This window comes from Dipodascopsis tothii, assembly GCF_038497935.1.
Source record: "Dipodascopsis tothii strain CBS 759.85 unplaced genomic scaffold V1510scaffold_20, whole genome shotgun sequence".
NCBI lineage: Eukaryota > Fungi > Ascomycota > Lipomycetes > Lipomycetales > Lipomycetaceae > Neoaidaea > Neoaidaea tothii.
This window is the reverse complement of record NW_027118004.1, coordinates 203987-230349: the sequence shown is the minus strand read 5'-3', so window position 1 is coordinate 230349 and position 26363 is coordinate 203987. Positions and strand designations below refer to the sequence as shown.

Sequence of the window (26363 nt, the reverse complement as noted above, 5' to 3'; positions counted from 1 at the left end):
GACTCGTAAGCGCTGGTGGCTGCCTAGCGGCGCTCACGAGCCTTGTTGTGTCTTGGTCTAACGGTCGCGTGGTCCGTGGCTGATTGGGTCCGGGCTGAATCGTCTGGTCCCTGACGATTCAGAGTCGACGCGCCGGGAGGTCATACCCGCACGGACGCGGCGCGGGTCGAGCCATACCCGCTGGCGCGTGGCGGGTCGGGTCGCCGTCGCCGCATGCCCCTTTTCGGCTCGCCAGACATTGGCGCTTCTCCACCTTGGTGGGCGACAGCTGCGCTGGTCAGGCCACGCCAACGTCGCCCTAGGCGCGCACAAAGGCAACGCTAAATTCGACTGCCGGCGGTCCGAGCCTGGTTGCTGCGGGTGGCCGTGCGAACAATTACGTAGACGTGGCCAACCGAGCGGCCTTGGTGCGGGGCCGTGGCGGCCGCACAGCCGTGACCGCCCGGCGCGGGCGGCCGGCGCGCCCCGTCCACGTACGCCCCCCCACCTGCGCGATCGGGCAACACCGAGGTTCAGGCAACGTGGCAGGAGGACCCAGGCCGCCGGTTCCACTCGCCACTGCTGATCTCGTGTCTCAGCTGGCGTGAGGCACGCTAGCGCACGCGTACCAGTGCCGTGGTACGTGACCTTTGTACAAATGCAGCCTGCGGTGCTGCGGCTCGGCCGCCGTGATCTGGCGGCCGCGCTCCTGCGTAGCCGACTCTCCGTGCCCAGGTCCAGCACGTAGCCGGTATGGCTGGCGGCAGGCCGGCCAATCGCGTAAAGCGAGTGCCGGTCTGGAATTGAACCAGGCGCGTCATTGACGCCGGCGCAGGGGAAGGCCGACCGGACGCAAACCCTAAGAGACCAACCCTATGCCCGGTGTGGCGCGAGGCCGGTGTGTGGCGGTGCAGGGATCGCGGCACACCGCCATGGGAGCCGACCACTGGTCAAACTCGCCTGGTCCATCAAAAAAACCAGAACGAAAGAGCATTTGCGCCCACGACCGCCTGCGAAGGGTCCGGATCGCGCGAAGAATCCCCACTCGCACAACCTCGGCTCCAGATCGACGCTGGAACCGCGCAACTACTGGAAGCGCATCGTCAGGCCGTCTTGACGGCTAGAGCGACCGCAGACCGCACCCGACCGAGCCATCGGCCGTTGTGTGCCAACCCCGAGCCGACTGTGTGCGAGCACAACCGGGTCGAGTGTTTGCAGACCTGGCAGGCTATAGTCGGTGATTGCCGGATCAGCTTGAGCTGCGGTATTCACGCGATCGGCGACGAAGACGCCGGTTTCTAGCATAGTCCACGGGCGGGCCGTTTGATTGCCAGGTGAGTTTTTGGTCGATCGGGACCAGGCCCGCAGCGGTGGTGGACGCGCACAGATGGATGGCACGGTGCCGGACGAATACGGGGTTTGGCGGCCGGCACGGCCGGTTGTCGGCGGCAGCGGGCGGCCGAGCGAATCGGCCGGGCGGCCGAGGACGGCCGATGGGCCAGCATCTAGGCCACAGCTGGTCGGTGGCGCGCAGTCGGCCGAGGACTCCGCGGGATACCACCAGCTGCGGCCGCGGACACGTTTCCCCGCAGCGCCGGCCGACATCCGACAGCATCCGGCCGCCACACCGCGGCGCCATCCACAAAGACAACGGCTGACAGACAGTGGAGCAATTGAGTGACCAGACAATGTTCGGACAGCCTATGAGCGCATCGGGCAGCACGTCGCAGGCGCAGCAGGCACAACAGGCGCAGGCCATGGCGCAACAACAGGCGCAGGCGCAGCAGGCGCAGCAGGTGCAGCAAGTGCAGCAGCGCGCGCAGGCTCAGGCGCAGGCTCAGGCTCAGGCGCAGGCTCAGGCGCAGGCTCAGGCTCAGGCGCAGGCTCAGGCTCAAGCCCAGGCTCAGGCTCAAGCCCAGGCTCAAGCTCAGGCGCAGCAGCAAGTGGCGCAGGCGCAGCAGGGCCCTGGCGGCGTGCCGCAGCTGACCGAGGACGAGGCCAAGATCTACGGCTGGATCCTCGAGCTCATGCAAGGCCCTTCGCGTGAGCAGGCGCTATTGGAGCTGTCCAAGAAGCGCGAGCAGTTCGACGAGCTAGCGCTGATCCTGTGGCACTCTTTTGGAATCATGGCCACGCTGCTCCAGGAGATCGTGTACGTATACCCGGCGCTGTCGCCGCCGACACTGACGTCGGCGGCTTCAAACCGGGTGTGCAATGCGCTGGCGCTGCTGCAGTGCGTCGCGTCGCATAACGAGACGCGATCGGCGTTCCTGGCCGCGCACATCCCGCTGTTCCTGTACCCGTTCCTGAACACCACGTACAAGACCAAGCCGTTCGAGTACCTGCGGCTGACATCGCTGGGCGTTATCGGCGCACTGGTGAAGAACGACTCGCCGGACGTGATCAACTTCCTGCTGTCGACGGAGATCATCCCGCTTTGCCTGCGCATCATGGAGTCCGGCTCGGAGCTGTCCAAGACGGTGGCAATCTTCATCGTGCAGAAGATCCTGCTCGACGACATGGGCCTGGCCTACATCTGCCAGACGTACGACCGGTTCTACGCGGTGGCGTCGGTGCTGTCGAACATGGTGTCGCAGCTGGTGGACCAGCAGACAGTGCGGCTGCTGAAGCACGTCGTGCGGTGCTATCTGCGCCTGTCGGACAACCCGCGCGCGCGCGACGCGCTGCGCCAGTGCCTGCCGGAGCCGCTGCGGGACGCGACCTTCAGCCACGCGCTGCGCGACGACACAACCACCAAGCGCTGTCTGGCCCAGCTTCTCGTGAACCTGGCCGACAGCTACAGCGAGTGAGCGGCGACCCAAAAGCAAAATACCAGCACGAACCCATATGTACTACTATTGCATCATCCCCGGAACCAGCCGTGGTGACCCGAGCGCGCGAGAGCCGACGCGGATCCAAGCGCTTGTAAGGCTGCATTAGCATTTTTGTCTCTGTTACGGGCACCGATTGAGATCTCTGTATTATGAAAATTCGTTTTGATAATCTCTTTTGTTGTTTTATGATCATCCGGGTCCGACCGTCATATCGTTTATCATTTCATCGACCGTTGGCCTCTTTTTCTTCTTCATTGTATACACAACTTACTTGTCTATATTATACGGTTTCGACCTTTTGAATGTACTATGAATATATTGTTCTTGAGAGCGTGGCGCTGCGGTGCAGAATGCTGTGGGCGTGGCCAGGTGTCTGCGGGTACGTGCCGGACGGCTGCGGTAGACGTCAGATGGCTGCGGCTATGGGCATTTCACTGCGGCAATATGCCAGATATGGCGGCAATATGACAGACATCGGCGGCAATATGCCAGACACTGGCGGCAATATGTCAGATATCGGCGGCAATATGTCAGCACCCGCGGCAATGTGTCAGACGACAGCGGCAATGTGTCAGACAGAGGCGGCAATTATCCCAGCGACTGCGGCAATGTGTCAGACTGCCGCGGCAATATGTCAGACATCCGCGGCAATGTGTCAGGCAACTGCGGCAGTGTGTCAGCACCAGCCGCCCGACCGGCATGCCCCAGAGCACCCGCAACTCAACCTCCGTTAAAAAAAAATATTATTACTAGTCAAACACAAACATATCGCTGTCCGAGGAGACTTCGGCCAACGTAATTTTTTTGGTCCGGTGACAGCAGGCCGTGTCGACCGCTCGTCCGTCTATCAAAACAAATAAAAGAATTAAAGAAATTAAAGCTGAGAAGAGAAGTCGAAGAAAGCAGCGTAAACAAAACTTGTGTGTTCGGTGCTGTGCCATACCCGCCGAGCCCCTGTCCCGTTCGATGCGCCGTAGCCGTCCCCAAACCGAAAGTGATGCGCGCGCGCGCAGTACAAATAACGACAAAAAATCTCGTCGCGGTCCCGCCCGACTCTATAAGCGTCGGCTCACGAGAGGCCGCGCGAGACGCGGCGGTTGTAGGTGCCCTCGGAGATGGAGGTGGAGCGGCCGAGATTGGAGGCGCGCGAGAACAGCCGCTCGAAGCGGATCATGCCCTTGCTGGACGACTCCTTGGGCGGCGGCGGCGGCGGCGGCAGGTCGGTGAGGTCTGGCGAGGGCGCGTCGGCGGGCAGGGGCGGGACCGCAGACGGGGAGGGCGTGGGCACGAGCTCGTCGTCCTCGGAAGGCGTCGAGCCCGCGGTGGCGGGGGCGTCGGCCGCGTCGTCGGCCGCGGTGTAGTCGTCAAAGTGCTGCGGCGGCAGGCCGTCGGCGCCGGTCGGGACCGCCGGCGGCGGCGGCTGGTCGGCGGCGCGGTCCTTGCGGCGAGACGAGCCCTTGCGGGTCGAGATGCGGCGCAGGATGCCGCCGACCGAGAACTCCTTCTTGGGCATCGGGTGCGGGGCCAGCAGCGGCGGCGACGCCGCCGGCGGGCCGTGCGGCAGCCGCGCGCCGCCCGGCGACGTCAGCGAGTGGTCCGAGGGCGAGGCCGTCGGCGACAGCGCCGGCGCCGGCGCGTGCTCCTCGGTCGGCGGCAGGTACCGGCCCTTGTGGGGCGACGGCGGCGTCGGCGGGATGTAGCCCGAGTGGCCGTGGTTGACCGAGCGCGAGCGGCCCGGGAACAGCGAGCGCGTGTGGGCGACCGGCACCGGGATGGCGGCCGAGCCGCCGACGGCCGCGGCCGCGTCCAGCGACGAGGTGTGGGTGTGGGCGGTCTCGGGCACCGGAATCACCGGCACAACCATCTCGCCGTTGTGGGACTGGCTCTTCTTCATGGCCGAGACCACGCTCGGGTTGCCGTGGATGACCATCGACGGCGACGACGTCAGCAGCGAGACCGGGCGGCGGCGCGCGCGCTCCTGCTTCTCGCGCACGAGGTAGTAGATCGAGACCAGCGGGTGGTAGGCGTTGGTCGGGTCCGGGGTGTGGTTCGAGAGGTAGACGTCGCCGGCGTTGGGCGGCAGGTGCGAGCCCGAGGACGAGGCCGACTTGCGCTTGTAGAAGTCGAACGAGAACGCGCTGCCGGGCTTCTTGTGCTTGGGCCCGTCGAGCGCGCTGTTGTGCTCGAACGAGAGCAGCGGCGAGAGCAGGCCGGACGAGCCCGAGGTGGGCGAGATGGGCGTGTTGGTGAAGTGGGTCGAGTTGTTGAGCCGGTACCAGGCCGTGGACGCGGCCTGGTACTCGGCGCTCTCGACGATGGCCGTCAGGTCGGCCTCGATCGTGGCCTCGGGGCCGAACTCGAAGCCCTGCATGCCCCGCAGGACCTCCGGGTCCAGCGGCAGCGTCAGCGGGCGGCGGTACGGGATGTACGAGTCCTGGGGCCCGTCGCAGCCCTTGAGCATCCACGGGTGGTTGATGATCTCGGCGAGCGTGGCGCGGGCCTTGGGGTCCACGACGAGCATGCGCGACAGCAGGTTCTTGCACTCGACCGACAGCCAGTTCGGGTAGTCGACGTGGCCGCGCTTGATCTTGGCGTGCAGCGCGGGCATGGACTGGTCGTCGAAGGGCACCTTGCCGCAGGCGAGCACGTACAGCACGATGCCGAACGACCAGATGTCGACCTCGGGCCCGACGTACTGGCGCGCGTTGAGCAGCTCGGGCGCGGCGAAGTACAGCGAGCCGCAGAAGGTCTTGAGCAGCGACCGCGGCGAGAACAGGTTCGACAGGCCAAAGTCGATGATCTGGATGTCGCCCGACTTGGAGATCAGGATGTTCTCGATCTTCAGGTCGCGGTGCACAACCGAGTTGTGGTGGCAGTAGTCCAGCGCGGACGCGATCTGGCGCGCGAACTTGCGCGCCTGCTTCTCCTTCAGCCGGCCGTGCGAGATGATGTAGTCCAGCATCTGGCCGCCGTTGACGTACTCAAACACCAGGTAGTAGTGGTGCTGCATCACCATCACCTCCTTCATGCCGCAGATGTACCGGTGGTGGAGCAGCGACACGATGGCGCCCTCGCGGATCGTCCGGATCTCCTTGCTCTCGGCCGACGTGCTCTTGTTCTGGTGCTTGCCCGGCGACGCGCCGTCGTGCTGCGACTCGGACGACGAGCCCTTGTCGCGCGCGTCGCGCTCGCGCCCGCCGTACCGCGGGATGATCTTGACCGCGGCGAGCTCGCCCGTGATGCGGTGCCGGGCCAGCTTGACCTTGCCCATCGAGCCCGCACCCACCGTCTTGAGCAGGTCCCAGTCGCCCAGCGTGCGGCGCTTGGTCGTGTGGTGCCGCTGCGGCCCGGCCTCGGGCCGGGCCAGCGACGACGAGCGCGGCGGCTCGTGCGGCGTCTCTGGCGCCGACATGGACGGCGCCAGCGGCGGCAAAGTGGACGCCATCGCGGCGATCGACGCGTCAGGCGCGTGCGGCGGCCTGCGCGGGCGTGCGGCGGCGCGGCGGCCTGCGCGCGGCCCGCCTGGCGGCCCGGCGGCGCTGCGGCCTGGTCTGGCCGGCCTGCTTGGTAGCGGCCTTGGCCTGCGCGGCGGTCCGCGGGGCCGGCTGTGCGAATCCGCCTGGGGCGGCGGCGAGCGTGAGGGGAACGGCGGCTGCCCGATCGACCGGAAGCCGAGAGAGTCTGCTGGCGTGGGCGCGCGTGCGGTCCGTGGCCACCTGTCCGTAGGGGTTGTCCAGGGTTAAGGCGATCGTGATCGTTACAATTGGCGTTGTGTTTGGTAGCGGCGCAGCACTGCAGCACGCCGAGCCGCCAGGCCAGAGAGAAAACACGGCCGATCTGGGCGCACGCGAGGTGAGCAGGGCGCAGCCGCCGGCGACAGCTCGCGACGGCCGGCTGCACGCGCTGGCCGCGGCCTGGCCGCGCGCGCGGATGGCGCCGCGGCGGATGGCTGATGGGAAGGCGTGCGGCGCGCCGCGCGCGCCGCGGCCGGCGATCGGCGGCCGCCGCGGCCTGCCGGCGGCGTCCAGCGGCCGGCCAGCGCGCCCGGGCGGTCCTGGGGCCGGCCCGCACCGCAGCAGCACTGACGCGCAGCCATCCACCGACCGCGATGGCCCGCAAACGCAGCCACGCCGACGCCGGGCTGCTGGGCACGCCCGTCGGCGACGACGACGACGGCCGGTTCGTGCCCGTGTGGCAGCAGGACGCCCGCGACGAGCGCGGCCGCCGGCGGTTCCACGGCGCCTTCACCGGCGGGTTCTCGGCGGGCTACTTCAACAGCGTCGGGTCCAAGGAGGGCTGGACGCCGAGCGAGTTCAAGTCGTCGCGGACGGCCCGCGCCGAGGTCAAGCAGTTCCGGCCAGAGGACTTTATGGACGACGAGGACATGGCCGAGCAGCGCGCGGCCGAGCGGCTGGACGTGGCGCGGCCGTCGGATCTGACGGCGGCGTCGGGGTCCAAGGGCGTCGAGCTGCTGCAGAAAATGGGCTGGAAAGAGGGCTTCGGGATCGGGCCGGCGCGGCCGACGGTCGTGGCCGGCCGCGAGGTGGCCATGCCGCCGCGGAACACGGCCGTGCTGCGCGTGCGGCCGCGCGTGGCCGGACAGGGCGTGGGCTACGGCGACGCGGCGGCGGCGGCGGCGGCGGCGGCGCCGGCCCCGGCGACCCTGCGAAAAAAACGCGCGGGCGCGGCCGTGCTGCTGGACGAGGAGGAGGACGAGGGGCTGGAGATCAAGCCGATGCGGACGCTGCCGGCCCGGCCGAAGGTCAAAAAGGACAAGGCGCGGCTGTCGACGCACGCGTTTGTGGGCCGGGGACGGGCGCGGGCGTGCTTCGACGGCCGGCCGCCGCTGGCGGGGTTTGAGCTGGGCGACGACGGGCTGGCGGGCGCCGAGATGTACGCGCCGCCGGCGGTGCCGGCCGACTACGTGCCGGGCGCGTTTGTGCGGCGCGACCCGGCCGGGCCGCCGGCGGCGGTGGCGGCGGTGCCGGCGCCGGCGGCCGCGGCGCCGGTCTCGACGCCGGCCGAGCGCGGCGCGGCGCTGGGCGAGCGCCCGCTCAAGGGCAAGTCGGTGTTTGACTTTCTCACGCCGGAGCAGCGCGACCGCATCGCCGGCGCGACCGGCAAGACGAACCTGCCGCCGGCGCGGTCCGAGGCGCTCGAGCACGCGCGCCTGGAGAACGTCGTGCCGTCGCTGGACGGCGCCCGCGCCGAGGCCGCGCTGTCCGAGCGCGCGTTCTTGCCGTACGCGGACGACCCGGCCAAGCGCGGCCGGTACCTGGCCTACCTCGAGTCGCAGACGGGCGCGCGCGCGCCGGAAACGCTGGCCGCGCCCGTCCACGACGGGACCATGCGCCGCGACGCCTGGCTGCGCGAGCTGCGCGAGTTCCAGCGCGCCGGCAGCCTGTTCAAGCCGCTGGGCGGGCTGATGGCCTCGCGCTTCACGTCGGCCGCGCCGGCCGACGCGCAGCCCCGCGCCGAGCGCGACGACGTCCAGGCCGCGCGCATGGGCATGTACGGCGCGCTGACGCGGTCCGTGGCGCCGTGGGCGCCGGCGCCGCTGCTGTGCAAACGCTTTGGCGTGCGCGCGCCGGCGGCCGAGCCGGAAGCGCCGGCGCCGGTTGCGGCGCCGCTGTCGGCGGCCGCGGTGACCGACATCATGCGGGACGCGTCCGGCGACGCGTCGTTCTCGCTGCCGGACGTGCAGCCGGACCACAACGCGGCGCTGGAGCAGGACCGCGCGGCGCCGGACCTGTTTACGGCGATCTTCGGCGACGACTGAGCCGCACGCCATGCGGCTCAGGAAGCCTTCTGCGGCTATATGCCGCACCGCGTGCGGCTCGCTCTGCCGCGGCAGCTGCCTGCCGGAGGCCGATGCGGGCGAGCCTCCGGCGGCGACTCCGTCGAGGGTGGCTGCCTCCGGCAGACAGCTGCTGCGGCTATATGCCGCACCACGTGCGGCTGGCTCTGCCCGCAGGGCAGCTACCCTCGACGGAGTCGCCGCCGGAGGCTCGCCCGCACGGCCTCCGGCAGGCAGCTGCCGCGGCCACAAGCCGCGCCGTGTGCGGCTCACGCGGCCCGCAGGCAGCCACCTCGACGCGGTCGCCGCTGGACTCGCCCGCCCACCAGCGGCACATACACCCGCGTGGCGCAGGCGAGCGCTAGCGAGCCGCAGCGCGCGCGGCTCATGCAGGGCAGGCGGCGCGTCGGACGCGTCGCACCGCCACGGCGCCACGCTCGGCTCGGCGCGGCTCAGGTTAGGGCATGTATATAGTGCGACCACACGCGAACTTCACGTAAATCGCTCCATCCAGGCGCATCGGACATCGCAGACGCCAGTAATCATCAGCTCGCGCTAGACGCCGTCGGGGGTCGAGCAGGATGGACGCCGAAACGGCGCAGATGCTCGGGCAGATGCGCAACATGTGGGAGTTCGCGGCCGTGTTCCAGTGGCTGTTCATGTTCAAGGGCACGCTCCGGCTGGAGGACGGCAGCGGGCGGGCGATCGCCGGGGACAGCGTGGAGGTGACAATTGAGGTACGGGCGCGGGCGGGCGGGCTGACGGCAGACACTGGAGAACGAGCTGCTCGGGCTGGAGCACCTGCCGGAGCTGGATCTGAACGGCAAGCCCGAGGAGTACGTGGAGATCATCACGCGGGAGCGCGAGGAGGAGCGCGCGCGGCGCAAGGCGGCCGAGATCGTGCCGCGGGTGCGGCTGGCGCTGCTGCGCAACCTGACCAACACGCGCGCGGTGAACTCGGCGCAGTTCGACGAGCAGACGCGGCGGCAGTACCGGATCAAGGGCGGGGCGGTGTGCCCGCTCGGGGACGACGAGGCGCCGGTCGCGTACGACGACCTGGACGTGTTCGACAAGGTGCGCGTGCTGTACCAGCTGTGCGCGTGGCAGACGTGGAACGCGGAGCGGTTCCGCGAGCGCATGGGGACGACGCGGGACGCCGACGAGATCGCCTGGCGGGTCGACCCGGTGGGCTGGGACTCGGCCGGCCGGACGTACTTCCTGCTGGACGACAACCGGCTGTACGCGCGCGCGGACGGCCGGCCGGAGCCGCGGCGGCCGCGGAAGAAGGCGGCGGGCGGCCGGCGGTCGCGGCGGCGGGCGACGCCGACGCCGGAGCCGGAGGACGACGACGGCGCGGGCTCGCGCGACGGCGAGTCGTCGTGGCGCTGCGTGTGCGTGACGTTCGAGGACTGGGTGGCGTTTGTGGACGGGCTGGCGCCGCCGCGGCACGCCCGCGGCACGCCGGAGCACGAGTTCCACAAGTTCCTCGCGGCCGAGGTGATGCCGGTGATCCGCGCGATCGAGGAGGACCGCATCCGCGACGAGGAGAAGCGGCTGCGCGAGGTCGACCGGCTGCGCCTGGTCGAGAACCGCAAGCGGTCGAGCCGGATCGAGTCCAAGGCGTCCCAGAAGAAGCACGAGGACGAGCGCAAGGCCGAGCGCGACCGCGAGGAGCGCGAGCGCGAGCTCATGCGCTCGCTCGAGAAGCGCCGCCGCGGCCAGGAGCGCGAGCGCGAGGCGCGGCTGCTGCGGCGCGAGGCCGCGCTGGAGCGGCGGGCCGCGCGCGCGGCGCGCGGCGACCTGGCGCCGTCGCCGCCGCCGCCGACACGCCACTCGACGCGGCACGCGGCCCGCCAGCTCGAGCGCAGCGGCATTGCGGTTGCGGACGGGCCCCAGAAGGACTGGTACTTTGACTGCATCTGCGGCGCGTTCGGCGACAACTACGACGACGGCGAGCGGTCCGTGTGCTGCGGCCGCTGCGAGATCTGGATGCACACCGACTGCGTGCGGCTGTACAAGGGCACGGCGTCGCCGTGGCTGGTGACCAACCCGGCCGGCACGGCCGCGCCGGCGCCGCCCAAGCCCAAGCCGCGGCCGACCCGCGGCCGGCCGCGGAAGAACGAGGTGCGGCCGCCGCGGCCGCCGCCGGAGCCGGTGTTCACGTACCGCAAGTCCGAGGACGCCTACGACGAGCTGGAGGCGCTGGCGCGCGCCGAGGCCGAGGACGACGTGGACTTTCTGTGCGCGCGGTGCCATTTCCGCGAGATCCGGGCCGGCCTCGAGGAGAAGTACGCGGCCGAGCAGGCCGAGCGCGACCGGGCCGAGGCCGAGGCGCGGGTCAAGGCCGAGGCGCGGGCGAAGGAGCTGGCCGAGGCGCGTCGCCGCGAGCAGGCGGCGGCGCGGGCGCGGGCGGCCGAGGCGCAGGCGGCGCAGGCGGCGCAGGCGGCGCAGGCAGCCGAGGCACGCGTGAAGGACGAGCGGGGGCCGCCGGTCGGCGTGTTTGGCGCGGCGGGCGCGCCGCCGCCGCAGGGACTGGGCATGCAGGGCGTGCCGGGCCTGCCCGGGGGTCGGCCGAGCGTGTCCGGGGCGAGCCCGGGGGCCGCGGGTCCGGGATCGGGTCCGGGATCGGGTCCGGGATCGGGTCCGGGCTCGCGACCCGGCTCCGGACCCAGCTCGCGGCCGCCGTCGGGGCCGCCGTCCGGCCCGGGCACGCCGGGCGCGAACGGCCACTACTATCCGCCGCACAACGGCCAGCTGCCGCCGATGGGGTACCGGGCGCCGGCGGGCGGGCCGGGGCCGGGCCCGAACGGGTACTTCTACGGGCAGTACGGGTACGCCGCAGGGGGTGCGGCGCCAGGGTACGGGGCGCCGGGGTACGCCGCGCCGCCTGCGGCTCACGGGTACGCCGCACCGCCTGCGGCTCAGGGCTACGCCGCAGCGTCTGCGGCTCAGGGTTACGCCGCACCTCCTGCGGCTCAGGGCTACGCCGCACCGTCCGCGGCGCAGTCCTACGCCGCACCGCCCGCGCAGCCCTACGCCTCGCCGCCCGCGCAGCCCTACCCCCCCCAACCCTACCCCCCCCAGCCCTACTCTGCCTACCCCCCCGGCACCCCCCGCACGCCACACACGCCGCACACGCCCGCCACCCCCCCCTCGGCCGGCCTCGACGTCCTCGCCAACGCGCTCGACATGGTCGGCCCCGGCCAGCCGCCGGCGCCCGGCGCGCCGCCGCAGCCGCCCGCATAGCGGCCCGCTAGTCGACCGCGCGGCCGCGCCCGCGCCGCGCGCTGCCGCCGCCGCCCAAACCGGCCTCGGCCGGTCTCCCACCTGCATCCCGCCTGCATCGCCACCGCTACGCCGCCTGCTAGTCTCTGCGTGGCGCCGGCCGCCCGGCCGCCGCCGCTCGCGCGCAGCCGGGCGCTGGCCCGGTCCTCGGCCCGCCTTGCCAAGTGCATGCTAGCGGCCGCGCGCGAACCTTCTCGCTCGCGCCGGCTAGCCGTCTTATCTCTCCTGTCTCTTTAGCTCAATGAAGAAAATTAAACGTGCGCGGTGGCGTCCCCTGCACAGCCGGGCAAGTGCGCGAATATTGTGGCATATTCCCTCATACCCGCGCGACGGCTGTGCGCGATCGTTGTCGCGCCTGCACAGCTGCCGCGCCGCGCGCCGCTTGTGCCACAGGCGCGCGCCGCGCGCCGGCTGTGCGCGTCCGGGCATCGCACCGATCACAACGACGGCCGCCGGTCTCGCCAGCTTCCCTACACCGCCGCCGAGAGCCTGCAGACGCGCCCGAGGCTGCCGTGTCCCCGCTTTCCCGTTCCGCCCGCCCGTGGCGCTCTCCCGCGCGATCCGCCGCGCCCCGGCTCGCTTGAAAACGCCGAGCCGCCGCCCGCCGTCGCCATGGTCGACCTCGAAAACCAGACCAAGGCCTCGCCGGCGTCGACCGGCCACGCGCAGACTCACATCCGCCTCGCGCCCATGAACCCGTCGTCGCCCAAGGCCGTGCACCACGCGCCCGCCGGGCACCGCCCGTCGTTCTCGTCCTCGGGGACCGGCCGGCCGCTGGCGTCGCTGGCGACCGACCGCCGGGCGAGCGTGCTGACGGCCGACAATGCGTCGTACGTGCGCGACTACACGGCCGAGCTCGCCAGCCGCGCGCTGGACTCGCCGCTGCGCGGCCGCGACCTGGACTCGCTCGATTTCTCCAAGGTCGACCAGGCCGACCCTCTGTACTCGTCCAGCGCGACCAGCACGCTCACGCAGCTGCTCAAGACCGCGTCGTCGTCGGGCGACGAGCCGGACGACACCGTGGCCGCGGTGGTCGGGCGCCCGCGCATCGAGCGGTTCCCCCAGGCCGACGACGCCGACGCGCCCGCGGCCGGCTTCCCCCGGCGCCACGGCCACGAGATCCCCCTGGCCGAGCTCGGCGGCCCGTCCGAGGCCGCCGCGGCCGCCGCCGCCGGCGAGGCCGCCGGCCTGCTCGGCCAGCCGCGCGGCCAGCCGACCGTGCACGAGTTCGCGATCGACGACGCGCCGGCCGCCGCCGGCTGGCTGCGCCGCGCCTTCGCCGGCGTCTCCATGGTCTACACGCGCAGCAACGTCTCGCGCGCGGCGGCGCGCACCGCGTCGCGCACCGCCGACGGCCCGCCGCCGCTGTCCAAGCTCACGCGGATCTCGTCGCAGCTGCTGGCGCGCAAAAACCAGGTGCCGTGGCGCGACACGGCCGTGCAGTCGGCCAAGTACGTCCCCTCGGTCGTCCTCGGCGTCATGCTCAACGTCCTCGACGGCCTCTCGTACGGCATGATCCTCTTCCCGCTGTCGGTGCCCATGTTCGCCGACCTCGGCGCCGACGGGCTCTCGATCTTCTACGTCTCGTGCGTGATCTCGCAGCTCACCATCTCCCTCGGCGGGTCCACGTTCCGCGGCGGCGTCGGCTCGGAGATGATCGAGGTCGTGCCGTTCTTCCACTCGATGGCCTACACCATGCTCGACCGCATCGGCGCCGACCGGCCCGACGCGGTCGTCGCGACCACGATCCTGGCGTACTCGCTCTCGTCGGTCGTGACCGGCGCCGTCTTCCTCGGCCTCGGCTACGCCCGCATCGGCTCGCTCATCGGCTTCTTCCCCCGCCACATCCTCATCGGCTGCATCGGCGGCGTCGGCTACTTCCTCGTCGTCACCGGCCTCGAGGTCTCGTCGCGCATGGCCGGCTCGCTGGCGTACGACTGGGCCACGTTCCGCTTCCTCGTGCTCGAGCCGGGCACGCTCGTCAAGTGGGCCGTGCCGCTCGCGCTCGCGCTCGTGCTCATGACGCTCGAGCACTACGTCAAGCACCCGCTGCTCGTGCCCACGTACTTCATCGGCGTCCTCGTCGGCTTCCACGTGCTCACCCAGCTCGTGCCCGGGATCTCGCTCCAGCTCCTGCGCGACGCCGGCTGGGTCTTTGCCGGCCCCGACGCGGCCGACCAGCCGTGGTGGCACTTCTACACGCTCTACAAGTTCGCGGCGGTGGACTGGGCCGCGCTGCTCGAGGCCGTGCCGGCCATGTTCGCGCTCACCTTCTTCGGCATCCTGCACGTGCCCATCAACGTGCCCGCGCTGGCCGTGTCGACCGGCCGCGACGACGTCGACGTCGACCGCGAGCTCATCTCGCACGGCATCTCCAACACCGTCTCGGGCCTGTGCGGCTCCATCCAGAACTACCTGGTCTACACCAACAGCCTGCTCTTCATCCGGTCCGGCGCGGACTCGCGCGTGGCCGGCGTCATGCTGGCCGCGGCCACGGCCGGCGTCATGTGCCTGGGCCCGGCCGTCATCGGCGTGGTGCCCGTCATGGTCGTGGGCGCGCTGATCTTCCTGCTCGGCATCGAGCTGCTGCGGGAGGCGCTCTACGACACGTACGGCCGCGTGTCGCGCGTGGAGTACGTCATCATCGTGAGCATCATCGTGGCCATGGGCGCGTGGGACTTTGTGTACGGCATCGTCATCGGCGTCGTCATGGCCTGCGTGTCGTTCGTCATCCAGAGCGCGCGCAAGTCGGCCGTCAAGGCCACGTTCTCGGGGCGCTTCGCGCGGTCGACCGTCAAGCGCCACCCGACGCAGCAGCACTACCTGACGCAGGCCGGCGACGCCATCTACGTGATCAAGCTGACGGGCTACCTGTTCTTCGGCACGATCCCGTCGGTCGAGCGCCGCATCCGCGCGATCGTGGCCGACGACACGGTCAAGTACCTCGTCCTGGACTTCGAGTCGGTCTCGGGCATGGACTTCTCGGCCGCCGAGGCCTTCATCCGGCTCAAGCGGCTGCTGGACGCGCGCGAGATCGACTTTGTGCTGACGTCGGTGCTGCACGACGACGTCGCGCTGCGGCTGCGGTCCATCGGCGTGTGGTACGACGCGGCGGCCGAGGGCGAGCAGGCCAACGACACGCTGCTGCACGTGTTCGAGACGCTCAACGCCGGCCTGGAGTGGTCCGAGAACGAGGTCCTGGCGCGACACTACGACCGGCTCCAGCGCGGCGCGCCCAAGCCCGGCGGCCTGCTCGAGCCGCCGGCGCTGGCCCGGGCCGACTCGCCGCTCGTGCTGTGGTGGCAGATCGCGCGGCCGTACACGCTCAAGTCGGCCGAGTTCTTTGCGCCGCTGTGCGCGCACTTCCGCAAGGAAACGTACCCGGCGGGCGCGTACCTGCCGCCGGGCGCGGTCTACATGCTGCAGGCGGGCATCGTCGTGATCGAGCACCACGACTTCCCCTCGGCCGCGACCTTCACCGAGACGGTCGTGCCCGGCTCGCTCGCCGGCGAGATCGCGTTCTTCTCGGCCGGCGAGGACGTGCCGGCCGAGGCCGGCATGGAGGTCATCGTCGAGCGCGACGCGACCGTGTGGGCGCTGGACGAGCCCGGCTGGAAGGCGTTTGTGCGGTCCGAGCCGGGCGACGTGTCGCGCGAGGTGCTGCGGATCGTGCTGCGCATGGCCGGCGAGCGCATGCGCGGGCTCGTGGGCCGCGACGGGCTCGACCTGTTTTGAATAGATACACTAGAGCCGCTTGCCGTTGAGGCCGATCACGCTGTTGAACACGAGCGTGCCGTAGACCAGGATCGCGAAGCCGACGACCTGGAGCAGGTGGAAGCGCTCCCAGCCGAGCGCGACCGAGACCACCCAGATGCCGAGCGTGCGGCACGTGTCGATCGTGGACCGCGCGGCGGCCGAGATCGACCGCGTGACGGCGATGCCAAACACGTTGAACGCGCCGATCGAGAACATGATCAGGACCGACGTCACCAGCACCGCCGTGTGGCCGAACATCTGGCCGAAGCCGGCGCGCAGGTCAAAGTACCCGCCCGTGCCGGCGCCGCCGGTGGCCGCGAACGGCGAGAACACGGCCATGCCGAGGACCGTCAGCGACAGCCCGAACACGCCCTCCCAGCCGACGACGGCCAGCGACGGCAGCACGTACACCGACAGCAGGTGCTCCTCGAGCACGAACTGGAACGCCGTGAAGATCTGCGCGATCGCGATCAGGAAGATGCCGAACGCCACCCGCAGCGCGTCCAGCGACTGGTCCGCGTCCGCCTGCGCCGGCGCCGACGGGTACACGATGCCCGACAGCCCGACCACAAACACGCCGGTGACGACGATCGCCAGCGCCAGCCACTTGGTCTGCGACAGCGTCTGCCGCAGAAACACCACCGAGAACAGGCCGACGAAGAGCACCAGCGCGCCACGCGTCATCTGGTAGATGCTCACCGGCGTGTACAGCAGGCCCACGTTCATGATCGTCGTCCCCAGGATGTCGCACAGCGCCGGCACCGCCAGGAGCAGCACCCGCGCGCCCTGCAGCGGCCGCCGGTCGTCGGCGGCCAGGTCCAGCTCGCCCTCGGACTCGTCCTCGACCTCGGCCTCGGTCGCCACGGCCACGTACCCCGCCGGCCGCGCCCACGAGTTGACCGCGAAGAGCACGAGGAAGCACGCCGCCTCGCCCACAAACATCTGGAACGTCTGCACCACCGGCTGCTCAAAGTGCTCCTCGTCCACGGTCCCGCATCGGCCCAGGCACACCGTGTCCTGGTACTTGGTCAGCAGCGAGTTGGCGCACCCGGTCATCAGCATTCCGGCCGCCAACAGCGCGACCGTGTATTTCGACGGCATCTTGCCGGTTCTTGCGGCTCTGCGGCCGCGTGCTCTGGCTCGGTCTGCCTGTGCTGTGTCCTGGCCAAACCCCGGGGATGGCTGTTATCGCGTTCGGACTCGGTTGGCGTGATCGCGATAATTTATACTACCGCTTATCGCCCAACGGCCACGCGATCCCGCCTGACGTGGCAGCTGACCGCCGACCGGCGTGACAACGACATGGTGAAGTGTTGGCGATGCGTCAGCGTGGCGACCATGCGCTGAGGGAGACTACGGCGGCGACGGGAAGACGCGGCGACGACGGCAAAGCGGAGGCGTAGTGTTACACAAAACACGCCGATCCGCGGCTGTGGACAGGGTCCACGGCCACGGTTTGCAACGCCAGCCGCAGCTGCAGGCCTGCAGTTGCACCGGCTTCCCAACACCTGCCCGGCCACCGCTGCTGCCGCCTGTCGCCTTTGCCGTAGACCGCGGATCTGCGTTCGCAGCTCGATGCCGCGCGACTACGGCCGCAAACGCACGTTCGGAGCAGACTGGATGGCATCGAGCAGGCGGATCACGTAGGCCACAGTGACATCACGCAAGCCAGGATGCCGACCGTCCGACACCCCAACGGTGCGCTCAGGCGTACGTGCAGTGTTGGGGATGCGCCGGCGTGGGGGCCGGATCGCAGCGGTGCGACCCGATCACTCTGGGTCCGCAGTGTGGCGCGGTGCGTCTGTGAGTCCGTGGCTTGACTGACGGCGAGGACCGGGGAGGCGAGTCCGGGTGGCCAGCGAGTCTGCAACGGCCAGCGAGTCCGGAGCAGCGGCCGGACCCCGTGCCTGGGCAGGAGTCAGACCCCTTTCCCCGTCTGGTGCACTGTCCCATAGCGGACTGTGTCCTGGGACTGTGTCCAGGTCTGGCGGACCTTGGGGATTGCATCCTAGTCCGTCGGACTGTGTCCTGGTCTGATGGACTGTGTCCGGGTCCGGTGGACTGTGTCCAGGTAGCACGATCCGGCGGACTGTGTCCAGGTTTGGCGGACTCTGTCATGGCCTGGCGGACTGTGTCTTCGTCCGTCCGACTTCGTCCTGGTCCCACACTTTTATCTCTGGCGGACTGTGTCCTGGTCCAGCGGACTGTGTCCTGGTCTGGGGCACCGTCCCGTCGGTCCGGACTGTGTCCCGGCGACAGCCAGGCGCCTCCTCCAGGACTCATCAGCCCCATCGTAGCCTTGCTCGATTTCATTAAGCAACGTCTATAGTACATGTCTGTGAGCCGCGCACGCGCGGTAATGAGTATGCTGTTGGGCAGGGCCCGGCGTCTAGCAGACGCGAATGCAGTCAAAGAGTTGACGGGCGTCAATCTGAATAAAGCCCGAGTCCTGGTCCGAGACGCCAAACGTCACAATCATGTGGTCGTCGATCCAGCCATGGTAAAAGTCCGACACAAACGGATTCGTGGACGGGCGTTCGCCCTCCGGCGTAGTCTGGAACCGCGAGACGATGTCCGACTTGGGCAGCGGCTCTAGATCCGACGACGAGATCCACGGCGCGTGCTGGCCGGTGGACATCCAGAAGTCGGGGTCGACGGCCGGCTTGGACTCGCCCGAGTTGCCAGACTCGTCGCGGCGGACGCGACGGCGACGGGCGTCCTTCTCGGCCTCGACGGGCTTTTGCACGGTCTTGGCCGCGCCCACCTTGACCTCGGCCTTGGCCTCAGACTTTGCCGTGGCCGGCTTGGCCTTCAGCACCGGCTCCTCCTCGGCCACCGGCTCCGGGTCGGCAGCCTCACCGACGTCCTTGTACGCCGGGCGCGTGCGCGCCTTGGTGTCCCAGGCCATGGTGACCGAGTAGGTCATGACAGACGTGTCCAGGCCCGCAAACAGCAGCGACGGCGAGTAGCCCATGATGTCGAACGGATATGTCGAGTTCATGACAACCGAGTGTCGGCGGTACTGGATGTCCTCGCCGTTGCGCAGCTTGACGTGCACGATTGACACCAGTACGGTGTTGTGCACCGTCGGCTCGCACGGGAACTCGCACATGGTCACGCGCAGCATGTTTGTGCCCTGGTGGACCGAGATCGTGTTCTCCTCGTTGTCTGGGTCCTCGTTCGGGTACGCCGAACGCAGCGACTGCAGACACCTGTCGCCGTCGGACCCGACCTGGTTCGCCAGCGGGTTTGCCAGCGACGAGAACTTGCGCGGGATCATGTTCTGGTGCACGTACAGCTCGTTGGAGTCGTCCGGATCGTACAGCAGCATCCAGTTCTTCTCGATCATGTTGGCCGGCGGCGGCGAGTACAGCTCGACAAAGCGGTCGAACCGGATCGGCACGTGGCCGATGCCAAGCTCCTTCTCGAGCCCGGGGATGTACTTGCGCAGGTCGACCACGTAGATGGACATACACTGGCTCTGCGAGTTGGAGGCGATCGTCAGGAGCGGCTCGCCGGCGGGCGAGAAGAACAGACGGCCCTCATTGAGGCCCTGGTCAAAGTTCAGCCAGCCGACGTCCTCGCCGCAGCGCGAGCGGCCAGTCAGGTCCGGCGACTTGAGTTGCAGCGCCTGCGTGGCGCACGACAGCACGCGCCGGCCAGTGCTCTCCGAGCGGGTCCAGCGCATATAGCACCAGTACATCTCGTGCTCGTGGGCCGGATCGTACCGGACGAGGCCGATGTAGTCGTACCGCGACGTCTTGGCCACCGGCAGGATCGTCGGGTTGAATCGGTTGTCGCCGTCAAACTTGAGCCGGCCGGCGACGTGGTCGGTGTCGACGATCGAGCCCAAGATCTGGACCTCCTTTGCGAAGTCGGTCTTGACCGGCTGCTTGTACGAGCACATGCCGAGGACGAACGCGTCCTCGCCGTCGCCGAGCCGCACTCGGCGGTGCGGCAGCTCGACGGCAGCCGGCTCGGGGTCGTCGCGGACGGCGGCGGCAGGCGCGGTAACGGTGTGTGCGTTCGGCGGCGCCGGCGACCGCTGCAGGCCCGCGATCAGAACAATCAGGACGATCGCAGCCAGGGCATACGGCAGCGTGCGCGGCCGTAGCCGCAACGAGCCGATGTAGAACCCGCCGGTCTTGAACGGAAATCCGAGGCTCATCTGGCGGTCAGCAAGCGGGTCACGGCCGGTGGCGGGTCGCACGGACCCGGGGCACGGCGGGTGCGGCCGCGAGCGCAGCGCCGTTCGGCGCCACAGCCCGCGGCGTCGGGCGCCGTGACCGGGTCCGGCGGCCCCGCCGCGTACGGATAGCCAGCGTACCTTGTGTGGTTTGTACTACTCAGCGGCTCCCGCCAAGCGGCGCTGGGTTGTGCTAAGGCTCGGTGCTCCGCGGCCACTGGTCTCGGAACTGATGAGGGAACGTCGCTCAGGCCTCGATGGTGGTAACGACAGAAATTGGCGGCCGCCGTGGAGTTTTATTGACGAGTCGTGCTGCTGAAGGTCGCTGGCTGCTAAATATGGGCAAATCCTGAGCGTTCATCTTTAGCAGTGTGGCTTTGGGACACACTGCTAAACGCAGACATAAGCGCAGCAGGGCCGCAGCGCTAGTCTCGCGCTAGTGCCGGCTTGCCGTGCAGTTGGACAGAAACGGGTTAAGCGGTAACGGTTGCTGCACAATGCAGGTGCCAAAGTGGTCAAAGCTAGCCAAACGAGGCGGGCCGCCTGCCCGATCGGGACAGCCGCCTGCCTGGCGCGTCGGCTGCACGGTGCCTGCCGGGATGTCGCACCGCGGCAGAACCATCGCGCGGCGGGCGAGCTGTGCCGAATCTCGGTCACGTGCCGGCCGCGCGGCGCGCCGCGCGGCACGTTCTTCGTCCGCCGGCCCTTGGCAGCCGCACGGGCGCTGAGACAGCTCGCCGCCGTGTAGCGGGGACGTGGTGGCCGCCAGCCGGCGGGCGGGCGGCGGGGACGCGAGGCGCGCCACGCCGGTAAATAGCCGCCGCGCTGGAAAAAAAAAAGTCACCGCCGATGGACAACTTCCCCAGCCTGGAGGCGCTCGGGCTGGTGCTGGCTGACGTCGCGCCGGACGGCAACTGCCTCTTCCGGGCGCTCGCCGACCAGGAGTATGGCGACGACGCGCGGCACGCTGAGGTCCGCGACGCCGTCGTAAGGCACCTGGCCGCGCATGAGGACCACTACCGCCCGTTTGTGGGCGAGGGCCGCGAGTGGCAGCAGCACCTCGTCCGCATGGCCCAGGATGGCACATACGGTGACAACCTCGAGATCGTGGCGTTCGCCTCGGCGTTCGGCGTGCGCGTGCGCGTCTACCAGCCCGACCTCGCGTACGACATTGGTCCGGCTACGGCCGCCGCGCCGGCGGCTCGCACCGTGCACATAGCCTACCATTCATGGGAGCATTACTCGTCGGTCCGCCGGCGGGGCGGCCCGCGCCGCGGCCCGCCCGACATCCCCGAGGTGCTCGTCGCGCAGCCGGTGCCTGCCCGCACATACTCGTACGTGCAGCCGTGGATGGTGGACTCGCTACTGACGCTGGCGCGCGACTCGATCGACGGCTGCGCCGATCTGGACGACGCCGAGCTCCTGCCGCGCGTCAAGGACGCGCTCGAGGCCGCCAAGGGCAACCTCGACACGGCCTATGAGAGCCTGAGCGAGGCCGCCGCCGCCGCTGACGGCGCAGCCGGCGGAGGCGACGATCCGGTCGGCTCCGGCCCGCCGGCAGACGCAGCCAAGGCCACCAAGGAGGTCCCCACTGCTGGCGCAGGCCGCGCAGGCGAGATCGTGCGGCCGTCGTCGCGCGAGCCGGGTCGCGCTGGGACCGCTCCGGCTAGTCCGCCGGGGGGCGCCAGATCGACCGACTCTGCGCCGGCCGGGCTAGACAAGGGGTCCGGGTCCGCCACGGCTGCCGCTGCAGGCGCTAGCAAAACCCGGTCCAAAAAGCTTACCGCACGAGAGCGCAAAGAGAAACAGAAGCGCGAGGCCCGCGAGCGCAAGCGCCAGCCAGCCACGGGCGCCACGTCAACGCCGGGAGACGGTGCCGGTGCCGGCGGCGACACCAGCGACGTGCGCGTGTTGTCGCTCTGATTGTACATAGACTAACGCATAATGCCGCATGAATGGCTACAGATTGTGCGCCACCGCGGCACCGCGGCGGGCGCTGCTGCAGAGCTGCTGCAGACTGGCATCGCGCCGTTGCAGCTGCCCGACATCGTTCGCCACTAGCCCATCGCGGCGCGAGGTTGGGCTGCGTGGGCTCGCGGCAGCCAGTGCCGTATGGCCAACGCGACCAATAGTGTAGGGGGGCGCTGCACGGCGGCGCTGCACGGCCCTGCCGGGCAGACTGGCCACGGTGCCAGCCCCCGAGGTGGTCTGGAGGTGGCGGACCGGCGGACGGGCCGGCGACGGGTACGGTCGCTGGCGCGCGGCTATCTGCGGAGGCGGCCGGTGACCGAAACCCGGTTGGTGCATGACACCGCCACCGCACCTGCAGACGCGCCGACGAGCGGCTGTGTGGCAGACCCAGGACGCCGGGAGACGCCACAGCGCGCCGCTGAAGGCGGGAGGCGGTGCGCGCACGGCCACCACGGCCACGGGCGGTCATCGCACGGCCACGCATGGCCACGCACGGCCACCACGGCCGCAGCGTGGTCACAGCACGGCCACGGCGTGGTCACAGCACGGCCACCACGGCCACCACGGCCACCACGGCCACAGCACGGCCACCGCGGCCACCACGGCCACAGCACGGCCACCGCGGCCACGGCGTGGCCACAGCACGGCCACCACGGCCTCAGCCTGGCCCCTTGGCTGTTCCGTCCAGTCCCCAGGCACCCCGGGCACCGGAAGCACCGAAGCCATCAGAGATACGCGCGGCATGCAGTCGTACCACCACTTCGCCACAGGCGCGCCACGGCACCGCCCACCGCACCGGCGGCACCCGGAACCCTGATCTGCGGGTCCGTGGTCGCGTGCCCGTATCTCCACAAGCGACGCCGCAGCATGACACCATCATGCACGTCTGCGGGGCCTGCGCCGGCGGCACACGCAGCCACCGGCCACTCGCTACGGCTATCACAACAATTAAGTGCTCAACTGTCTGTATTATTGAGATGCTACAAACAACTATCGTTCCGCCAAAGTCGCACCGCAACTTTAGGCAAGAGCGTCGGTGATGGCCTTCTTGAGGGCCATCGGGTTGGCGCCGACAACGGTCTGGACCTTGGAGCCAGCCTTGAACAGGATGAAGGTCGGCATGGCGCGGATCTCAACCTCCGAGGCGACCTCCGACAGCTCGTCGACGTCGACCTTGTAGAAGTCAACGTCGGCAAACTCCTCCGAGAAGGCGTGCACCTTGGGCGCGATGACCTTGCACGGGCCGCACCAGGTGGCGAAGAAGTCGACGACAGTCAGCTTGTCCGAGGCAATGGCCTCCTTGAACTCAGCGGTGCTACTTTGTCAGCACTGCGTCACCAGTCTGCGGTCTGTGTCTGCCAGTAGCCAGCGGCTGACAGCCCGACGACCCAATCGCCGGGCCGCGCACGGCGAGCGTGCGCGCCGCCGCAGCGATCGCGGGGTCCACCGGTCGACGGTAGCGTGCCCATCACCAAAAGCCGTCACAACCCGCCAACCCTAGCCACAGCGGCCAGACCCAGAACCAGCGTACTCACCTCTTCAGGTCCTTGATCATGTTTGTTCTGGTAGATGCCGTAAAGTAACGGGGAAGCGGAGGCGCAGAGAAAGTGGATCTTATAAATGATGTAGAGACAACGGGTGATCGAATACGGGCAAGGAGCATTTCTCTTATAGATATGCGGGTGCCTAGTTGACTTGCGCCGGGTGGTCCATTTATAAGATGGACCGCGTTGACATTTGTCAGCACCGGGTACTATTGCACCATTGCAGGTACTATCTCGGGAGGTGGCTTCTAGAATCTGCTGGGCATTTGTAACAAGAATTGGGATGTGCGGGTATGGTCTCAGATACTACCCAACACCGCTGCTCCGGCGACCCGTCGGCCGTCCGGTCCCCGACCCGGGTCGCCCGCTCCGCTACGACCCGCAGGGGCCCTGCGGGTCGCGCCGCGGGTCGCCATGCACTCTGAACGTGGTCGCCGACTCGTTTCGCAGTCGGCGACCCGCGCTCGCCGCCCGGTCCCGACCGCGCGTTTTGCGCCGGGTACCACCGCGCCCGGCGCCTTCGCGGCCACGCCCCACCGTCACTGCAAGCACCGGTGGCGGCGCCCAGATACCGCCCGTCGGCGGCCCGACGGCGTGGTGCCAGCGCAGACGTACGCGTGACATGTACCGGTCTATTATATTGCTACATGTCTCGACCCATAATATCCGTCCCGACGCCGTACCCGTCCTGCCGACCTAGTCCGACTCGGCATTGACGACCTCAGCCGACAGCCCGGCCGCGTGCGACACGCTAGTCAGATCGTGCGACACGATCCGCCCGCGCCGCGGCGTCACCACGCTCTCGTGAATCGTGTACGCCTCGGTCTCGCCGTCGTCCTCCTCGGACGTCTCGTAGCCGCTCTTGGTCGACGTCGAACGGCGCGCCGGTGCCCGGCGCGCCACGGGCCCGCCCGTCAGCACGTTGTTGTCGCCGCTGCTTCCGCTGCCGGCTGACTGCGGGTGCGCGCTGTGCGAGCCCGATCCGCGCCGGCCGACCAGCCACGCCGCCTCGTCCATCACCTGTGCCCGCCCCGCCATCATCGTCGGGCTCTTGGGCGGCACCGGCGGCGGGAGGTCCTGCAGCGGGCTCTTGGTCGGCACCGGCGGCCGGATCTCGGTCTTCGCCCGCGACGACTCGTACTTGTCACGAACGTCCATTTCGCGGCTGTCCTGGGACGGCCCGGCACCATGCCGCGTGCGCTGGTCGCGTGCGCTCGAGCCAAACAGCGGCTGCTCCTCGCTCGCCATGTGGTAGACGTCCATGCCCGGGTCGTAGCTGTAGCTGTGGTGGTGGCCCTGCTCGGCCGCCGATGCCCGGCCGAGGTGCGAGTACGTCGAATGCCGCTTGAACTCCTCCTGCTCCTCGAGAATCTTGGCCGCGGTCGCCTGCTTGAGAAAAGAGACCCACGCGGCCGTCAGCACGCGACCGGAGCTCGGCTTGTAGTCGAACTTGGGTCCCTTGGGCGGCTCAATGTCGTAGCGGCTCGTGGCCTCCTTCATGCCACCGCTGCCGGCGTCGTCCGAGTACGCGCCGCCAGCGTGCTGGTGCAGGTCCGAGTACGCGTGGTGGCCGCGCATGCCCCGCCCCTGGCCGTACGGGTGCATGTACGTTGTGTCGGCCTCGATGTCCTCGCCGAAAGACATGCAGCTGCAGTCCTGCGACGACTGGCACGTCGTGCAAGTGGCAAGTGTGTCATGGCCTGTCGAGTGGCCCACACGGTACCCGTCTGTCTCAGCTTCGTCTTCGTACATTTGCAGGCCCGGATCACGTAGCATGGCGTCGTAGTCCGCAGACATGCCCGTAGTCGCGTTGGAGACGCCGCTCTGGCGCGAATCGCGCCACACGCCGTCCTCGGCGTTCCCGCTCGCGCCCGCCCGCGGCCGCGGCCGCCCGGCCGTGCCCTCACTGGTGACACGGCTGTTTCGTCGCTCGTCGCGCTCCATGACTATCCGCAGGCCGTGTGGGTTGAGCAGGTCCGCCAGCTCCTCCATCTTTGGCCGCAGGCCGGGTGCCTGGAACTCCTGGGCCTGCGCCTGCAGCTGGCTCTCAAGGTGGAACTGGTCGGCCTGTCGCTCGAGCACGCGCACGCGCTCATTTGCCGCAGCCGAGTCCGCCATGCGGCCGCCCATCGGTGCCGGCGGCATCATGGCCTTCCGGAAGTCCTCCTCGGACGAGATCGAGTAGGCAAATCGCAGCCGCGGTCGCGGTGCGATCATGTCGACGCTGCGCACCTTGAGTGCGCGCAGCGCCATGCCGTTGCTGGCCATATCGGCGGTTGTGGGCTGCGCGGTCCCCAGGCTGGCCGTGCGGTCGCCCATGCTCTGCCGAGCCGACTGTCTGCGGCGAAGTCGCGTGCGCGCGCTGGAACCGGTACTGTTTTCCGGTCGCAAGCTTATCGTCGATCCTGGGTACTCATCGCTTGTAATGGGGATAACGACAAAGTTGCGTTTGCGCAAGTCTTCCGCAAGCCCGTCGCCGCCACGAACCCATCGCGAGCGCGTAAACACAGAGGCGCGCTTGCGCTCCTTCTCCTTTGCGCGTGCTTCGTCGACGTCGCGATACTCGCCGGCACCGATCGTGCCGGCCTTCTTGCGCGAGATGTTGAACCGTAATGTCATCGTATGTGGCGCGCGTGGCCCGCGATTCGGACGTGCGCGCGTCGGACGCGCTTCCTGCTGCCGAGGTGGCCGAGGGATGGCCGCTAGAGGACGAGCTCGAGCTGTCGACAAGGCCTGTTGCCGTCGGTTTGGCCGGGTACTGGCTTGAGCTGCCCGGCGGGAGATTGTTACACCTGGTCCCGTTGTACGGCGGGCGGTCGGTGGCGCGTCGTGCAGTCGCGCAGGGGCTTACTGGTTGTCGTTGTGGTCGTGCTCTGTGTGTCGTGCCGTCCGCGTATATCGACGATCTGTCCGGGGTGCTGTGCGACCGGGATTCGACCGCCCAGGCTGCTTATATCGATCCCTGTCTGCCACTTCGCGACCTCTCCCTCACTTTTTTTAAGAGGGTCGCC

The 26363-nt window shown here is 69.3% G+C and overlaps 10 protein-coding genes across 10 annotated transcripts; 4 read left to right on the top strand and 6 right to left on the bottom strand.

Moving 5' to 3' along the window:
- Positions 1 to 1220: 1220 nt before the first annotated feature.
- V1510DRAFT_180392 (Rcd1-domain-containing protein) lies at positions 1221 to 2952 on the top strand. Its single transcript, XM_066930410.1, has 2 exons — positions 1221 to 1313; positions 1645 to 2952. The coding sequence occupies exon 2, from the start codon at positions 1668 to 1670 to the stop codon at positions 2787 to 2789; it is 1122 nt and encodes a 373-aa protein (XP_066788313.1). The 5' UTR covers positions 1221 to 1313; positions 1645 to 1667; the 3' UTR covers positions 2790 to 2952.
- Positions 2953 to 3512: 560 nt separating this feature from the next.
- On the bottom strand, positions 3513 to 6256 carry V1510DRAFT_418893 (kinase-like domain-containing protein). Its single transcript, XM_066934195.1, has one exon. It carries the CDS (start codon positions 6223 to 6225, stop codon positions 3883 to 3885), a length of 2343 nt encoding a protein of 780 aa, XP_066788312.1. The 5' UTR covers positions 6226 to 6256; the 3' UTR covers positions 3513 to 3882.
- Positions 6257 to 6921: 665 nt separating this feature from the next.
- Positions 6922 to 8592, top strand: V1510DRAFT_403781 (uncharacterized protein; the record flags this gene model as incomplete). The annotated part of the gene is made up of 1 exon (XM_066932186.1): positions 6922 to 8592. The coding sequence occupies one exon, from the start codon at positions 6922 to 6924 to the stop codon at positions 8590 to 8592; it is 1671 nt and encodes a 556-aa protein (XP_066788311.1).
- Positions 8593 to 13185: 4593 nt separating this feature from the next.
- On the top strand, positions 13186 to 15630 carry V1510DRAFT_366810 (sulfate transporter family-domain-containing protein; the record flags this gene model as incomplete). The annotated part of the gene is made up of 1 exon (XM_066931284.1): positions 13186 to 15630. One exon carries the CDS (start codon positions 13186 to 13188, stop codon positions 15628 to 15630), a length of 2445 nt encoding a protein of 814 aa, XP_066788310.1.
- On the bottom strand, positions 15553 to 16458 carry V1510DRAFT_418884 (uncharacterized protein). Its single transcript, XM_066934194.1, has one exon. It carries the CDS (start codon positions 16375 to 16377, stop codon positions 15640 to 15642), a length of 738 nt encoding a protein of 245 aa, XP_066788309.1. The 5' UTR covers positions 16378 to 16458; the 3' UTR covers positions 15553 to 15639.
- Positions 16459 to 16895: 437 nt separating this feature from the next.
- V1510DRAFT_418881 (uncharacterized protein) lies at positions 16896 to 18124 on the bottom strand. Its single transcript, XM_066934193.1, has one exon. The coding sequence runs from the start codon at positions 17983 to 17985 to the stop codon at positions 17356 to 17358; it is 630 nt and encodes a 209-aa protein (XP_066788308.1). The 5' UTR covers positions 17986 to 18124; the 3' UTR covers positions 16896 to 17355.
- Positions 17946 to 19626, bottom strand: V1510DRAFT_418880 (uncharacterized protein). The gene has a single exon (XM_066934192.1). It carries the CDS (start codon positions 19556 to 19558, stop codon positions 18041 to 18043), a length of 1518 nt encoding a protein of 505 aa, XP_066788307.1. The 5' UTR covers positions 19559 to 19626; the 3' UTR covers positions 17946 to 18040.
- Positions 19627 to 20229: 603 nt separating this feature from the next.
- V1510DRAFT_180318 (uncharacterized protein) lies at positions 20230 to 21855 on the top strand. Its single transcript, XM_066930409.1, has 2 exons — positions 20230 to 20371; positions 20634 to 21855. Exon 2 carries the CDS (start codon positions 20687 to 20689, stop codon positions 21758 to 21760), a length of 1074 nt encoding a protein of 357 aa, XP_066788306.1. The 5' UTR covers positions 20230 to 20371; positions 20634 to 20686; the 3' UTR covers positions 21761 to 21855.
- Positions 21856 to 22828: 973 nt separating this feature from the next.
- Positions 22829 to 23363, bottom strand: V1510DRAFT_403776 (thioredoxin-like protein; the record flags this gene model as incomplete). The annotated part of the gene is made up of 2 exons (XM_066932185.1): positions 22829 to 23123; positions 23344 to 23363. 2 exons carry the CDS (start codon positions 23361 to 23363, stop codon positions 22829 to 22831), a joined length of 315 nt encoding a protein of 104 aa, XP_066788305.1.
- Positions 23364 to 23876: 513 nt separating this feature from the next.
- On the bottom strand, positions 23877 to 25220 carry V1510DRAFT_418868 (uncharacterized protein). Its single transcript, XM_066934191.1, has one exon. It carries the CDS (start codon positions 25147 to 25149, stop codon positions 24049 to 24051), a length of 1101 nt encoding a protein of 366 aa, XP_066788304.1. The 5' UTR covers positions 25150 to 25220; the 3' UTR covers positions 23877 to 24048.
- Positions 25221 to 26363: the final 1143 nt, after the last annotated feature.

Coding starts and splice junctions, on each gene's coding strand:
- V1510DRAFT_418884 (XM_066934194.1), bottom strand. CDS start 16,377: ATGAACGTGGGCCTGCTGTACACGCCGGTGAGCATCTACCAGATGACG.
- V1510DRAFT_180392 (XM_066930410.1), top strand. CDS start 1,668: ATGTTCGGACAGCCTATGAGCGCATCGGGCAGCACGTCGCAGGCGCAG.
- V1510DRAFT_418868 (XM_066934191.1), bottom strand. CDS start 25,149: ATGTCTGCGGACTACGACGCCATGCTACGTGATCCGGGCCTGCAAATG.
- V1510DRAFT_418880 (XM_066934192.1), bottom strand. CDS start 19,558: ATGTGCTCGTACAAGCAGCCGGTCAAGACCGACTTCGCAAAGGAGGTC.
- V1510DRAFT_180318 (XM_066930409.1), top strand. CDS start 20,687: ATGGACAACTTCCCCAGCCTGGAGGCGCTCGGGCTGGTGCTGGCTGAC.
- V1510DRAFT_418881 (XM_066934193.1), bottom strand. CDS start 17,985: ATGTACTATAGACGTTGCTTAATGAAATCGAGCAAGGCTACGATGGGG.
- V1510DRAFT_418893 (XM_066934195.1), bottom strand. CDS start 6,225: ATGTCGGCGCCAGAGACGCCGCACGAGCCGCCGCGCTCGTCGTCGCTG.